The sequence below is a fragment of the Microchirus variegatus genome (genome assembly GCF_963457635.1).
Source record: "Microchirus variegatus genome assembly, chromosome: 8".
NCBI lineage: Eukaryota > Metazoa > Chordata > Actinopteri > Pleuronectiformes > Soleidae > Microchirus > Microchirus variegatus.
This window is the reverse complement of record NC_139809.1, coordinates 4,244,556-4,261,397: the sequence shown is the minus strand read 5'-3', so window position 1 is coordinate 4,261,397 and position 16,842 is coordinate 4,244,556. Positions and strand designations below refer to the sequence as shown.

General features: G+C 41.4%; 1 protein-coding gene across 1 annotated transcript in view; it reads left to right on the top strand.

Moving 5' to 3' along the window:
• The window catches only part of otud7a (OTU deubiquitinase 7A), a 39,548-nt gene that overhangs the window by 6,777 nt on the left and 15,929 nt on the right, over positions 1-16,842 (top strand). Inside the window, exons 2-5 of the mRNA XM_083893141.1 lie at positions 7,366-7,491; positions 10,900-11,053; positions 14,315-14,500; positions 14,596-14,814. Coding sequence (XP_083749267.1) covers positions 10,969-11,053; positions 14,315-14,500; positions 14,596-14,814 — 490 coding nt within the window. The 5' untranslated portion in view covers positions 7,366-7,491; positions 10,900-10,968. The remainder of the gene's footprint in view (positions 1-7,365; positions 7,492-10,899; positions 11,054-14,314; positions 14,501-14,595; positions 14,815-16,842) is intronic.

Below are 16,842 nucleotides of genomic sequence, written 5' to 3'. Positions count from 1 at the left end.
TAACTTGTTTTATGGTCAAAAACCTCCTAGTTGCTGTGAACTAGCCGATAGAAATCCTCTTTTCCGACAGTGTTTTTCTGCTGCGAGATTTCAGAGTGAACTTTCACCCCCAGAAGACAGTCTTGTGATTGGCCAGTACTATCCAGCACATCCGTTCTCAGAAGCGCAGCGCCCCCCTCTGGAACGGCGGATGCACTGCTCCTCATTATCAAACCATTGTTTTAACAGTGTTTAAGAATAGCTTCGTCACGACTCCCCGCCGCAGTCCCTTTTATGACTTTAAACCGGAGTCAGACCCAGAGTCAGAAGACACTGTCGCTGTTGAAACACCTCCACAACGGACGTTATTCTTCTTCTGCGGTTCAATGTACGCAACCGGATGCGCCCGGACTACCGCCCGGAGCAGGACGATCGGTTGTTCAGGAGAACCGCTGCTTACGTAACTATTACGGGATTTTCAGTGATCTCGTTGAGCCCCGAGATTACAATAAAACACAACGTTCTCAGCAATGGCTGAACTGTTTGTTTCGAACCGTCAGGGCTTCATAAACAAGGTAATGACGCAGATACACACCAAAAAAATAGCGATAATAGGAACTTCCGGTCGAGTTCCGCTTTAAACACATTTGTGTCATGAAAAAAACAGTCTGAGCAATGAAGGGGAAAATCTCTGAATCTGCATACGTGCATCATCAGTCAACAACATAATTAAGCAGATGTGTGTGATTTTAGCCTTCTGAGTATGATGCATGTTTCCTCCACACTGCACACCCACTGAATGCTTTCTCCGTGGGTGCACGTGAGTTCAGTTTGGAGAAACAAAGTGACTCAAACCAAGTTTGTTTGGCATCCAAACATTTTATGCTATAAACTATTAAATAAAAATTCAGATTCAGTTGTAATGATTTCTTTGTTATGTGGAGCAAGGAAACCAGAAAATATTCTCATTTAAGAAATTAAAACACTCAGAAATCTTGTTTTAATAAGGAAAAAAAACTCAAACCGATCATCAATCGATAATCAAAATAGTTGACGATTCATTTAGTAATCCATTAAAAATCGGTAATTGCTTCAGCGCTAGTGCAAGCACCCAAAAATGTCCATTAGCTTGTTCTTTCATTTTAGATCATAACTGGTGAGAAAATAAAGGTTCACTCTGTATTTCTTTAGCTACACACTAGAGCAGAGGTCGCAAACTTGAGGGCCGTGGGCCACATGAAAATACTAGTTTTGCATCATAAATACATTTTTATTGTTAATGATATATTGTTCCGTTTCAACACAATGCACAGTGCTCCTGCTGTCCACTGTAGCATTTATCAAACCTTACCTCAAATATTTATGTCATGATGCATTTCGTGCAAATCGACAACTCTCCACCTCATGCATTTGCTGTGCTGGCGTTGTGCAGCGCAGCAATGAGATGTAAAGTGACAACGTTGCTTCCGACAGCATGTGAACTGCAGGTTAAGTCCTGCCAGCGAATAGAACATAATGGAGGGATAAGGAGGAACTTGGTCAGTTCCCCTCCCAAGTGGTGAATGGACAGACAGACAAAGAGAGAGAGAGAGAGATCGATCACGAGGCTCTCAGAAATCAAAGCTTGATGAGCCTGAAGAGTCCTCATTTGTACATTTGCCCAAGAAACGTGCGCATGTGCACGTTTGCTGCCCTCACACACAGTCGCTACAAACAAGAGCTTGTCGTTGTGGCTGCAGGAGGAAGGACAGAGAGGCTCTGACTGACTGAGGTGAGGGCTAAACGGCAAGTGGTGCAGTGAAAATTCAATGATTTCATTTTGTGCTCTCAAGCAAGGACTTTGAAATCATGGATGAGCTTGTTTTTCTGGACATGATGATATCCCATTACATGCATTTCCCATGCCACTTAGGTGCATTGTGCTTTGAAGCATGCTAATGGGACGATTATTCACTAACCGATGCAAGGTGGAACGATCGGTCGGACTGTGCTTACCTCATTTATACCAAGCTTTTACCCCACGCCTGATATAACGGTGTTTTCCACTGCTGTACCTTTCTTGTTCCCTATCAATAATGGCTGCGTACCAACATCATTTTGAAACTGCTGTGTGTTTTTTTTTTAGTGTTTCCATTAAAACGGCGAAGTACCCATTGTTGAGGAATTTGTTTTTCCTCTGGCCATAACTGAGAGGGTGGCTTGACATTTAGCTGCATACAGGCATATATATAGGGATACGAATGAATGCCATCGTTTATCTCATCTTCTTAAAGCCACACGCTTTGTTAGCTTTGAGATTTGTAAACAAACGGATGCAGGCAAAAGGAGTGGCACAGTGTGCACGAAGTGACAGTGTTTATTTTTTGCATGTTCACACGCATACAGGTGCATGTTTATGTTCTGCTCAACATCTGCTCAAAAACGCATACCTTCAGTTGAATACACAATGTTTTCAACAACAAAGTGATGTAGAGCTCCAACCAACGATTATTTTCATCATTGATTCGTCTGTTGATTATTTTGGTCCATAAAATGTCAGAATATGCTCAAAAACATTGATCAGTGTTTGTCAAACCTGTAAATGATGATGTTCTCGAATGTCTTGTTTTTGTCCACAAACCGTAATGATTCAGTTTGAATGATTTCTTCGTTATGTGGAGCAAAGAAACCAGACAGTATTCACATTTAAGAAGCTAAAACAATCAGAAATATTTTTTTTAATCATGACAAAAAGCTTCAAAATTAAATTAATTTAATAACCGGTTCATCAATCATCGGATTGTGCTGCCCAAATGTGGTTTCTGTGGATCTGAGGATGTGATTAGGTCAGATTGGGAGTATTCAGACTGCATTGCTGAATTGGTCTGAAACAGGGGTGTCAAACTCATTTTCACAGAGGGCCACATCAGCATAATGGTTACCCTCAAAGGGCCAGATGTAACTGTCATACAGAGTAAATGTAACTTAATGTAAAATAAAGGTAACTACTCCGTAACATATTGCTAAATAACTTTATTACTTATTCAAGTTACAAATATGACGCATTATAGATGTAACCCGGTCCGCGATGGTGTTTCTTGACAAACTTAACAGTTTTAAAAGTTTGTATCTGGTCGGAGCAGACCTGCTCACACACCTTCAGCGTGCACTGCTTCAAAAACACACCCTCAGAAAAAGACCATCCACAATAAAGCTAGCTTTCACTGCCACATCGTGTTTGGTTGTGGCTTTTGTGAACACATTCTGCTGCGATCACAGTCCCAATCTCAATATCGCTCGTCGCATGATGCATATACAATGATACAGTGCCATCTAGTGGCGGGATGCCGTCACTCTGCGGGTAACGCAATCGCAGTGCATTGTGGGAAATTTAGTTTATGGTCAACGCACGCCTTAAAGCAACATAGACCTATTTTGACACAGATTTTCAAGACTCGTGGGCCACATAAAATGACCTGGCGGGGCCACATCTGGCCTCCCGAGGGCCTTGAGTTTGACACATGTGGTCTAAAATATTACATGACTTATACATGGACAAGTGAGATCTCTAATATGAGTAGATAAATTGTTCCAATAGAGAGGTCTTCCTCTGAATCTGATGAAAAATATGGCAAAGGTTGTAAAGAATAATTGGTTGACTCTGGGATTTGGAAAATTGTGAATAGATTGAGAAACAACTGTTTATAAAATAGCAACCTAAATAATAGTAGCTCAAAAATGGTGAGGACTGGAACAAAAAAAAACACCTTGTAAATCTATTTGACAATCATTTACATAAAGTCAAAGGACACACATGACAACTATATAATGTTGTAGGTGTACAGGTGTAGGATTTACTTACTGGCCGTTCCAGTTCAGGATGAGATGCAGCGCAAAGAGAAGTGTGTAAGTGTTTGAACAGTATATTCGCCTCCCACTTGCTGTGTGTGTATCTGCCCGGCATGTGGGCGATCACTGCTCACTATGGAGACAATTATCTCAGCTATAACTCATCATCCTTTTACCGTAACATTATCGCTGTTTATCGTATGCACACGCACATCACGGAAAGTGTAGCCTGTGGCCCTGTTTACGTTACAGTGGGGGGGAAGAAAAAAAAAGAACCTTCATTAATGAGCTATGTGTCTGTGAGGAACCCAATTTGCATCATTCTTCCTGTGGTTGTTTGTGTGGCACTGTGAGAGTGAAACCCTGCAAGTCTTCTTGATCGCTGAGTTGTATAGACTCACTCGCACTGGTTAACTGGCAGCGTGTGGAACTGCTGCGTAGTATTAACGTGGACCGCATATAGCAGGGTGAGTGCTTTTTACTGTATTTGAGGTTTAAGCTGAATTAAATCCGAGCAACTGTAAACTTCCTCATCGCAGGGAATTGCACAGCAGGTGGATTTATTGTCTTCTGGTTAAAAGTGTGTTTGTAGTATTAATCCTACTGGGTAATATTGTTAAATGTGGTACTACGGGTTTTAGTTTTCGCTTTACGTTAAACTCATTTATCAAATGGGGAAGATTCTGGGCGCCTGTTTGGTTTCAGATGTCCGTCTGCTCGTAAAAAAAGTAATGGGACACTAAGAATTGACTGGATGAACCTTATATTTAGTGAAGGTTGATCGACTGCTAATCGTGGAGAGCTGATTTGCTTGTGACATTATGTCAAGACAATAGTCATTTACAATTATGTTATAAGTTAAAATGGGGCAGGTATTTGTAATTTTGAAGTTTTGGTACATTTTGAAAACTTGTTAATGGACTTGTGATGTTGAGGAGGACAACTAAAGGTGTGTTTTGTCTACAAATGTCGCCTTGTAAACATGGAGGGACTTGAGGATAAATTGTCACGCGTTAGTGGCCACAAGAGTTCAACAATGTATGGCGAATGTGTGTGTGTGTGTGTGTGTGTGTGTGTGTGTGTGTGTGTGTGTGTGTGTGTGTGTGTGTGTGTGTGTGTGTGTGTGTGTGTGTGTGTGTGTGTGTGTGTGTGTGTGTGTGTGTGTGTGTGTGTGTGTGTGTGTGTGTGTGTGTGTGTGTGTGTGTGTGTGTGCACTCTCAGTGTTAAAGTTAGTTGCACGGCCACACATTTCCCTTCATGGCCTTAAACTGATCGATCACAAGCTGTGAACACACATGGTCTCATCACACACGTGGACTAACTTCTAGTAGTACGTTTAGAGTAGTGTTTTATTATATTCTCACTCACAGTATAAACTGTAAAATGTGTAATTGTACTTTCTCTTGTTGATGATTGTGCCAGCGAGGTGATAGAATATAATATATGTTTGCTAGCAATGTTTATTATAACAGTAATAATAAGACATTTGGTCATAATTCGGAATGGCACTGGCCGAAGCGGCTCCTGGCACAAATTTTAATCACCGTTGTCCACACTGTAATTTATGTAATTTAAAATGAATGTCTATTTTTTGATATTAATACATTAATTTTGCATCATAAATAGTATTATTAAGTATACGGTGGTGTGCAATATTGTGAACAGTTGTTTTATTTCTCGCTTTTTGTTCTCTAGGCCCCTCTTGACCACAATAGATGCACATTGGCCCCCAGGTCATTTGAGTTTGAGACCCCTGATTTAGACCATTTACTTTTTTAAATATTAACCAACACACTGCATTATTCAAATCATTGTATTCAAATATTGTAAAATAGCATTGTGAGTAAATGAACCACAGAACACTTTTCAGTTTGGTGATTTTGCAACACATGTCATTTTCATTTTTCTCGAGGAAAATATTTGTCAAGTAACTTCACCTTGAGCCTGATCGTAAACTTCCTGTAAATGTACACTTTATAGAGAGATATTCAATACCCTGTACATTTATATTATTCTGAACATGAAATCTGTTTCTGGTCTGCACGAAACTTGATATGTGAGACAAGGGAACTGCCCTGAACATGTTTACGAACCCAACAGGAAGTCGGCCATTTTAAACAGGAAGTGCCCAGTAAATGAATTGTACTAGAGAGAGAGAGAGATGCTGTTTAGCTTAAAATAACTAGTACTGCAAGCAAGGGTTCGAGCTCGGCCTGTGCATACCATTTCTATTATTTAAACATGGAATCACCACAGTGGAGTGGTGGTGGAATTGTTGCAGGAGATGACGTATAAATAGTACACTCATAGTCTCAGTCAGGCGGTGGAGCCTTTTGGAGAGTGTGGCAGAATATATATGCTGAATTTCCATTTTGGCTGCCTTCACAGTTTCCGTGTGTGTGTGTGTGTGTGTGTGTGTTTGTCTCCACGCATAGTCACAATTCTGTCGTGCTGGATCCACCTGAAACGCAACACGTCAGTGACCTTCTGTCTTCACCAGCATCAGCATCTTAGCATTTCATTACGTAAAAGCTTGCGTCCCGAGGCCAGCGCTTCACTTCTTCTTCTTCTTTTTGTGCCCTGCTGGGCGATGGTAATGTCACATTTGCAGGTGTGATGATCACATAAAATGAATATTTCGAACAATGCTGATAAATGCTGTTTCATTGTGACACTGTGTCAGTCAATCATCTAATATTGACATATTTGATATACTTATTTATTTAACATATTTTTAAAAAAGAGGTTAGTGTGCAGAGTTATACTGTGTCACTTGGTGCAGTTGAACTTGTGTGTTTTGGGGAAAATACTTAATTGCAGTTTATCTGACTGTCAATTTTCACAGTGTAATTAAATACAAATCAAATGAATGAGCATCACCCCACAACATCATCTCTGTAATCTAATACAAAGGATGAAAAAGTAAAGATGTGGATTGTTTGACTCACTGTTTTTGTTTGCATTGAACGAGGGCTGAACAATTAATATCAATACCTGCTGCGATTTTGACGCACTTTTTTAAAAGCCAAAATGTGTGTCAAAATATAATTTTTCGGTTGATTATTGATCTTATTCTACAGACTGAAGAGAACGTCTTTGTTTCTCACAAATATCACACAGTTATCATTTTAAATATGTTTTTCAAATGAAAATGAGAATAATGATGTATAAACGGTATTTGTCAAATAATCACAATTTGAAATCCATTCAAAATCGTGCAGCCCTACATTGAATCAAGAGCAATCAAAATAGAAATAGAAAAAAAGACATCGGCAGTCTTTGCAATTCACTAATTGCATTGTTCTTAATTGCTATTGTTGTTTATCTCGAATTGTGTGTATATGCGTCTTTTACATTAGCTTGAAACACAAATGAAAACCATAGGTGTGAGTGTAAGATGGACGGATGGTTGTCTCTATATGCGGCCCTGTGATGGACTGGTGACCTGTCCAGGGTGAACCCCACACCTTTTAGCACATGTAAACAACTCTCATGTGGAGGAAGAAGCTGTAGAAGATTAATTAATGCACATTTTCTCTACTTTTCTCTTTGTTTCAGCATTTCCCCCATGGTCTTCCTCTCCACTGCAGACTCTGAAGCCATGGACTAGAGAGCTGTGTCTGGTCCTGACAGTCCTGTGGTCATCAGATGGCTTCTCAACAACCCGCAGCCAAAATACAGAAAGTAAGTTGGACTAAAAATGAGACCAAAAATGAGCGATTGATTGTGACAGCAGCAGGAGAACTTTGATAAATAAAACAAAAATAAAGGTTATAGAATGGGAATGTACTCGATTTACCTTGACAGCAAATAAAAAGACAAGAACAGAATAAAAATAATTCTGATTGGTTGAGTTGTGAAAGTGAAAGACTGATTATAATTAAAAAAACAAAAATGAGCAACAGCCGCCTTCCTTATGGTACTCATTGACATTGTTGTTTCTGCATAAACCCACCTATTCAGATGATTTGCATGTAGTTAAAAGGCCGTGCAGAAGAGCAGAAGTAGTTACTAAAACTATTTGTTGTGCAGGAACTATCATTGATGTTGATGTTGTTTTGGGCTGAGAGTTAAGGGAAGGACTCTTGTCTCTGGTGTTAGTTGAAAATAAGAAAAATGCACAAATATCAGCCTCTTCTCTTTATATGTTATTCTAGTTCACTGTGCTATCATGTTTTCCAGAAGCCAGGGTGAGACACTGTGTGACAAGTATGCTAATTATTATTATGACTAACAGGAAGCTGGACAGTCCCACACATAGTATCATGTCAGATAGAAAACATGTATTTGGGTGTTGCTGAGTCATAATTAACTCCCACAAGTCCAGAGATCTGAACTATTTGATGTTCTTGAGGCAAAGAAACGAGGTCATGACTTACAATATTCAGCTATTAATGTGACTTGCTCTACACACACGCACGCACGCACACACGCACACACACACACACTATACTTGAAGCTGTGTGCCCTGCAAAGCAATATTGTGATTCTCTTTTGCAGCCTATTATTCTTCGTTAGAGATGGACTTAAGTGTCCGTACATGGAGAATGTAAATATGCACCCAACGAATGCAAAGAAGGCAAATCAATTTCCTATAAGACCTGTAAGATGTGTCCAGCTATTGAAATGTTTGGGTCTGTGCGTCAACCGCTTTTTCATGATGAGTGACTGATCCACCTGATCGCTGTCTGTTTCCTGAAGTGACCACTTTTGTCAGTGCAACAAAGCACATGAACCACAATTCAAATGACTGACAATATCTAGGTCACCTTAACTCCAGCTTAAGTGCAGCTTTTGCTCATAAATAATTAGGGCTGCAGCAATTAGTCTTAATTAGTCTGGACAAAAAAAAAAAAAAAAGATGATAAATTTAGACGCCGACCAATTTCATTGTCGGTTACTTTCCTTTTCCATGCTTTGGACCTGAACAACATCCTTTTCATATGGAGTGAGACATCTCTGCCTGTCACTGGGAGTCACGCATGCAGTGAACAGCTGGAGACTGCAAGTAAACATCAGAGTGACATCAGAGTCTATTTTCATACAGTGTATTTTTATACATGTGGAATTTTACATTTTTTTATACTCTTAAAAGTTGGTGCAATTTTTATATTTAAATTTTTCTTATTTCTACATTGGTTCTTCCAGTCTTATTTAGTCTTACCTGTATATAATGACAATAAAGTCAATTTTATTTTATTCTGTTTAACACCCTGTCACCCAAACATATTGAAATACCAAAAGGTTATTGGAGTATCTCGCTGTGGACGAATTTGCAAAGCAGAGCTCGCATTTTATGGGAGCACATCAGTAATGCACGAGAATTTGAAGAAGAGGCTTGTTGCAGTTCTGGACGATTGTGCACATGACTTGTAAAATATATTAAGCTTGATAGCTAACTATAAAGACAGAGAAGCTTTGGATTTTAACGCCTTTGAACAACTGTATGTTATTCGACTACACAGTCCAAAATTACCACCGAGCGCAGTACTTCTTCATGATAATTAGCACATGACTGCTCGATGTTGACACTTTCGGGCCCTTATTGTGCTGTTTGTTAGCACATGCCTCCAAGGTAAAATGAAAAGCTGGTAGTTAAAGAGAGCCATTGAGTCGCTGTGCGAGTTATTATCCGATTAGTCGCCTAATTGTCGCAATAATCGATGACTAGTGGACTATCAAAATAGTTGTTTAAGAAGGAAGTCGTCTTTTTTTCTCATTGATGTGGACATGAGTTGGCTGAAAACATGCCATGATACGCTTGGTTCATCCTGATTTCAGAGTGAACCACCAATGCTGGTTTCCATCGTGGTACGGTTTCGTTTGGTACGAAATTAATATGGTACAGTTTGGAATGTGTAAATCCCTGGGTCAGGCCTCCGATTCTACTCTATTCCTGCTCAGTTTGTCTCAACAAAACATCAAGCTTTGTATGAAAACCCGACTCGACTTCCGTGGGATATTTACACCAATCGCATAGAAGTGACGTTTTTCTGTCCCCCAAACAGCTGTCGCCCAACTGTACCATTTTACTCTGGAAACCCAACGGAAGGGTGCCAAAGAATGGAACTCTTGGGGCTGGTTATTTTGGTACTATTCCTAATGGAAAAAGCAAAAAAAAAAAATGCATCGTACTGTACCAAACCGACACTGCGTAATAAGTCATCCTCAGAAGCAGGAAGCATCAGCATTTGTTTTGTGTCGGAGCGTCTGTTGCTTGACAACACTAAGCCAGAACCTGATAGGCAGTCATGTCATGTGGTGCACTGCACTTGTGGGCAGAGTATCTGGATGCCACATGCATGCTCTCACTCCTCCGAAGGTCAAATCCACGAATCTCAGCAGCCTTCAAACCTCCAGTCCTTATATACACAGAAGCCTGGTGTCAGAGCTGCGAACGTGGGTGTTTGTTTTCTTCACCGACGAAGCTGCAAGCTCCGTTTCTGGAATGCAAGCTTATGCATGGTCTCATTCATTCCATGGGCCGAAGGAGTGGACGCATGTGCATCTCAGAAGTGTTGTTTATGGCCCTAACAAGGCAACGCTTGTTGATTAAATATCACACTGGTGTGCGATGTAGCCATGATGCTTTTCCAACGAACAACATGCACGCACACAAAAAAAAAATAACATCACACTGAGTCACCTAGCTCCCAACACCAGTCATCCTTCCTTGCCGCCCAGCTCACAGTGTCTTTGTGAATTTAGATACTTGATCATACCCAAGAAATCCAGGTTGACTCTGAGTGGCAGAAAGAGGATTTGCATTGATATGTTCATGGGCGTGCGGCCAAAGAATTTTGAGATAGGCAGGTGTGTCCTGGATACGACTTCTGGCTGTGTTGTTGATGTTACATCTATACTTTCTGGATGATATTATATGACTGTTAGCAAGAGCTGGGAGGAGCAGCTGGGAGTGGAGTGCTCTGAACTATCAGCTCCATGAATCATTACACATCAGTGGAAGCAGGGTAGGGATTCTGGCTGGGATTAAAACAACAGAGAGGAGCACTTTTATTATCACATGGGGTCGTGACTGTGATGTTTTCTGAAATGGATTTGACCGCAACATTTTGTTTTTTTTCCCTCCAGATGAGAACGTGAAGGCTGGCGTCCACCAAGGCCACCGCTGCACCTTGGGCAGCGCACACACGTGATCACATGACTCTGGACATGGATGCGGTCCTGTCAGACTTTGTTCGGTCCACGGGGGCAGAACCTGGTCTGGCAAGAGACCTGTTGGAAGGTAAGAGATGAAAGACACTGACCAGCGTCTTTTTAGAGACTTTTACATGCAAAAACAAAAGGTGTTTCTGTTCCATTTACTGTGATATGAGCAGAGGAAATGAAAGAAGAGGAAAAATAAAGGAAACAAAGGAGGGGAGGAGAGCAGTGAGGGCTGCAACATTGAGCCAGCTCGCTGATTTAAAGGCCAGTGACAGTTTTACGAGCACACACCCCCGGGAAAGCTTTGTGCCCATTCACTGGAACTCATTGAGGTGCTACTGGCACTTGTATAGCTTACATACAGTGCCACTGGATTGGCTTTGATAAACACAATGTTTTTTTGGGGTGTTTTTTTTTGGTGCTTTTAGGAGATTTGTACAAACGCAGCCTGTTTGAATTTGACCCGAAGAATACATTCATGGATCAATTCAAACTGCCCTAAAGGTATGTAGAAAGAGCTTAATGCAAAAAACTCAATGCGACAGACAGAGACAGATTTCCAAGAAAGAAAGGAGTCCAGACCAATCATGGTTATTTCATCCATGGAAATTAAAATTGCACGTATGCACAAACCAAAAACAACTCGGAGTGATTATTGTGCTGTCTTGTTGCTTAAGTTATAAAAGAAAGGGTTGGTTTGTGAGTTTAAAGTAGATTTTATTGCAAACCCTGCCCCGTTGAGGTCTATTTCTACTGTTACTGAATGGAAAAACATTTGGAATGGCTTCATTCAAAGTCCTGCAATAAGAAAATGGACACACAGTGTCTCTTAAGGACATGGATGGATCTGTCCAAACTGCAATGAAGACTTTTAGAGAATGCTAAATGTTCAATTTCATTTAAAAAACCTCTTGTATCTCCTTTTTGGAAATAAAAGTTTTCACACTATTCCATCAGGGCAATGCTTTTTCTATACTTCCTCTGTGAGGCCCCCTCAACCCCCCACCCCCATACACACAGGTTTGCAGTCTGACTAACATCACAACACCTGGATAATGTGATTCATAGTTCGCAAATTTTTACGAATAAAATTGACTATATGACTTAAACACTTCACTAGTGTCTCCGGGAAATCACAACACAACCTACTGGAAGCAGCCCAGTGTACCGGAAGCCACGGTTGCTAGGCAGAAGTTCCACTGTGCACGTAGCCTATACGACTGACAGCGAACAGCACAGACGAGCGGAGCAAGCAAAGAAATATGACCATGTGTTGCTTCCCTCTAGAGGCTTGTTTGTGTACTGACTTTTCACCGTACATCGCTTGTTGAACTTTGTGATCGAATTTACTGAAAGGGGAAGAACGGTTTGTTTTCCTAGTGTCGATCCCAAGCACCGGATACATGGGAGGGTTGCATCTGCCATCAAAACAAAATTCTGGCAAATCAAATGTGAAGCAGCTCTGTGTGAGAGAGAGAGAAGCTGAAAGAAAAATAAAGTCGATTTTATGGTACAATTTGTTCACAGGGATCTATTACTTCTGTTTCTATATGGAAAATCCTCTCAATGTGGCTTATTTCTAAATTTAGTTATGAGAAAACAGACTTTTTCTTTTGTACAGGGATAAAATTAGGGCTTTAAGAATTACATCGACTAAGCAATAATTAACTGGCTACTAAATTAATCCCAAACCAGTTTCTCTGCTTCTCAATAAAATTAATATTTCTGTTTTTTTGGAGACAAAATACTTTTTACACTTTTTTTTAGATTGGGGGAAAATATGTTTTTAACCCTGACAAAAAAGATCTTTCTATTAATCAAAAAATAATTGGCAGATTAATTTATAATAAATCCTAGCCCTAGATAATACAGGTTCATAATGCAGATCAACTTATCAGTTTTCCCTTTGCTGACCACAGCCATTACACTCTTAGATGCTGAGACAATGTTCTCCCCACCGCAGTAAAAGCAGGATAATGTGAAGGCATTTAGAAACCATGCATTAGGTGCTGAGTGGCTACATACCTGGCCCTTAAATGGTGTTCCTGGATGTGTGCAGCCCGAGCTGCTGAGATCCATACAGTGAAATCAGTTTTGCATTAATTGGCATGAGAGCAGGAGATTAGCGGTGCATGCGTTTCATGTTCCATGAGTGCCGAGAACGTCAGGGGAGAGAGAAGACTACTTCCTCCTGGTCTCTTACACATCAAGTACATTAACGTCTGTCTGTAACACTGTCTCATAAACATTGTCTCCTCCACATGAGGATATGAGGATATTGTCTTTCCTCAATATCGTCACTTACTTGTTGGGCACCACCCAACCTTGACCTTTACTTACTCACCTCATGTTGTACTCAAGCACAGTATGACAATGTTCCTACATATACTGTTGTTGTGGGGGTTCACTGTTTTAAAGCTGTAAAGAGTGGTCCTGTTGCACATATATGTGAGTTATACTTTACATACATTAACTTGTTTTTATGGTCAAAAACCTCCTAGTTGCTGTAAATGAGCCGATACAAATCTCTCCTTACTGACGCTCTCCTCAGCCGCGGTGTTTCAGACATAAATCTCACACCCAGCAGACAGACTGTGTTGTGATTGACCAGCCAGCGTAGAGCCTCCCAACCGGCCAATACCCGGAAGTGACATAATTAGCACACCCGCTCTCAGAAGCGCAGCTCCCCCCTCTGGAACGGTGGATGCAGTGCTACTCATTATCAAAACATTGTTTTAACAATGTTTAAAAATAGCTTCGTCACGACTCCCCGCCTCAGTCCCTTTTATGACTTTGACCCAGAATCAGACCCAGAGTCAGAAGACACTGTCGCTCCTGAAACACCTCCACAACGGACATTATTTTTCTTTTGCGGTACCATCTACGCAACCGGATGTGCCCGGACTAGTGCCCGGACTAGTGCCCGGACCAGGAGGATTCGCTGTTCGGGTTTTTTTCAGAGATCCCGAGATTACAATAAAACACAGCGTTCTCAGCAGTGTCTGAACTGTTTGTTTTTGAATCTTCAGGGCTTCATAAACGAGGTAATGTTGCAGATACACACCAAAAAAGCTGCGTTAATTGGAACTTCCTGTTTAGATCTGCTTTAAATCAAGGGGTGATTGAATCAATGTTTAAGTATCAAAAGGGAAGAATCCAAATATCTCGTTGAAAATAAGTTTTCCTGTGTACTGTTACTGAGTCCTGCAGCACCGAGAAAACACTGGGTGAAAATTGCCTTTAAATATACCCAGCTGTTAAAATGAGCAGTGTTATATTTAAGTTGGATATGCATTGCTATTATTTCTTCAAAACCTGACCTTAGTTTGTGTTTCTGCAGGTAAAAACTGGGACCTCAGCGCTGCTCTAAATGATTACGAGGAGCTCAGGCAGGTCCACACTGCCAACCTGCCGCAGGTCTTCAACGAGGGCCGATACTTTAAGCAGCCAGAGGCGCGTGACACGCCCACCCATGTCAGCAGGAACGACAGGCCGTGTGCACAGAAGCAGGAGGACAATGCACAAGGTAGCAGAGCCACCGCAACACAGCTTTGCCACCAGCTTTGACCCCCCCCCCCCCGCCACTTTTCATCGTTTTTCATTCCTTCCCTCCCACTTTAGAGAAGCGTCTGTCCCGTGGGATCTCTCACGCCAGCTCTGCTATCGTGTCCCTGGCGCGGCTGCAGGTGGCCAATGAGTGTACCAGTGAGCAGTTCCCTCTTGAGATGCCTATCTACACATTCCAGCTACCAGACCTCAGCGTGTACAGTGAGGACTTCAGGAGCTTCATAGAGAGAGACCTGATAGAGCAGTCCACCATGATGGCTCTGGAACAGGCTGGTGAGTACTACAGGGTACAACAATGCCACTTTTCCACTATATACAGTACTGCGCAGAAGTCTTAGGCCACCATTAGATGTGTTGTTTTAGCTGCTGCTATAACGACAATAGAGGATCATTATTTCTATTTCACTTTACTGGAACACATCCAGAAAATATGTAAAAAAAAAAAAAAACATCCTCTACAGGTGTCAAGTGCTAAGCGTGATCTACCCTTACACTTGAACAATAACACAGCTCTGTTAATACTGGAATGGAACCTTAATTCATGTTACTGGTAAATCCTGTGTTTGTCCTACTATTTCATTTAAAGGGACACTGTGTAGTATTTATGGGTTTATATAACCCAGAATCCACTTTTTTATACATATTATGTGCTCCTGCATTGTCTAGTCGCTGTATAATAGTTTTTGTTTCATTTTCGTAGTGTTTCAAAAAGTCATGTAAAATAACATGGTCGCGGGCCGCGGTTGCATAGCCACTGTTAGCAGCGAGACGCCATGTTTCTACCGGAGCCTGTAAGGACAAACGCGAGAGAACAAATCAAGCGTCGCTTTACTTGTAGCGGAAGTCCCGCCTCCACTCTCTCCGCTTCGTCTGCTACGGCCGCGGTAGCTCCGCCCTCTCCCTCACCTCACAAACCTCATCTGTTGACACAGAGAAAGACGACCAGGACGACATTTGACCTGCTGCGGATACCGTAGCGCTCAGGGAAGGGAGGGGGTGAGCAGAGGAGCAGTTCTTTGTTGTAAATTTCAGCCTCTCCTCTAGATGGCACGATAAACTACTTACTTCACCTTTAAATAAATATCTGCTGTAAAAAAAAACGTCTATTACGCCAGGTTTATTCAAGACATACTTTGCATTACATTACATTGCATACATTGCATTACATACACATGTTGCATGGGTTAAACTCATTGACAGCTCACTAATATATAAGACCAGCTTTAAGTCACATCACTTCATTCCAAATTCACATGATCACAGAATTTGACAACAGAGCTGATGGTTCCTTGAAACTTTTGCACAGTACTGTAGTTATAGCACGGCTCTACTTGGTTTATTTTAGTTTTCCATGAGCGGTGTTACCTGGTACCTGGTACTTTTTTTAGTACCTGCTCTGGCGAGGTTCCAAGTGAGCTGAGCCGATGCGAAACGTGACGTTGACAGACTGCCGACCACCGATTGTGGTCACTGGAAGAGTCATGAGCGCGACATCCGACAGAGGACTCAAACGGAACGTTGCTGAACTGTGGATCAGCTAAAAAGACTTTAAAATCCTGAAAACATGCATCAGTCGCATTTCTAGAATCTCAATATTTAACAGAGGAGTCTTGTGTATTTAGCGACAGCACTGCGAATGCTGGTGATCGTCAGCCGCATCACAACCCTTTCCGCCGTATTTTCAATTCAGCAGCTGTGTCAAACGGAGTCTGAGCTACGGTCATGCAGGAAGAACCGAACTAATCTTTTTGATTAACTGATTCTAATGATTCAGTTACACTGAAAACAACTGCTTTGCTCGTCACTAGTTTGCGTGTTTGCGTCGCGCGTTAAAACAATGTCATGGCATTTTCGTGCAGCCGTGCTATGATGACTCCTCCCACATTTAGGCGGTTCTGTAGTAATGGAAAACGACCCTAACCCGACGTGCATCGTCGAGCCGCGTCACAACCGCCATATGATATATTTACTTGTAGTACTCTCTTCTGCTGAGATGAGATTCGTAACAGAATCCTACCTATAGAGATGAGAAATGAAAATCAGAGTAATGGAGACAGAAATAGAGCGCAAGACCGAGGAATGAGACGGATCAGACCAGCAAAACAACGACAGCTGATTAAAGCACAGAGGATCCCAGAGGAATCCGTCTCCCATCTGAAGTTTTGAAATAATGAAGAGAAGAAGTTAGTGAAGTTTCAAGTCTTCCAAGAGACTTTCCCACGCAGACACCGTGAAGTTCTTCTTCTTTTTCTTCATCTTCTGCTGCTGTTTCTGTGCAGACAACCCATGATAATAATAATA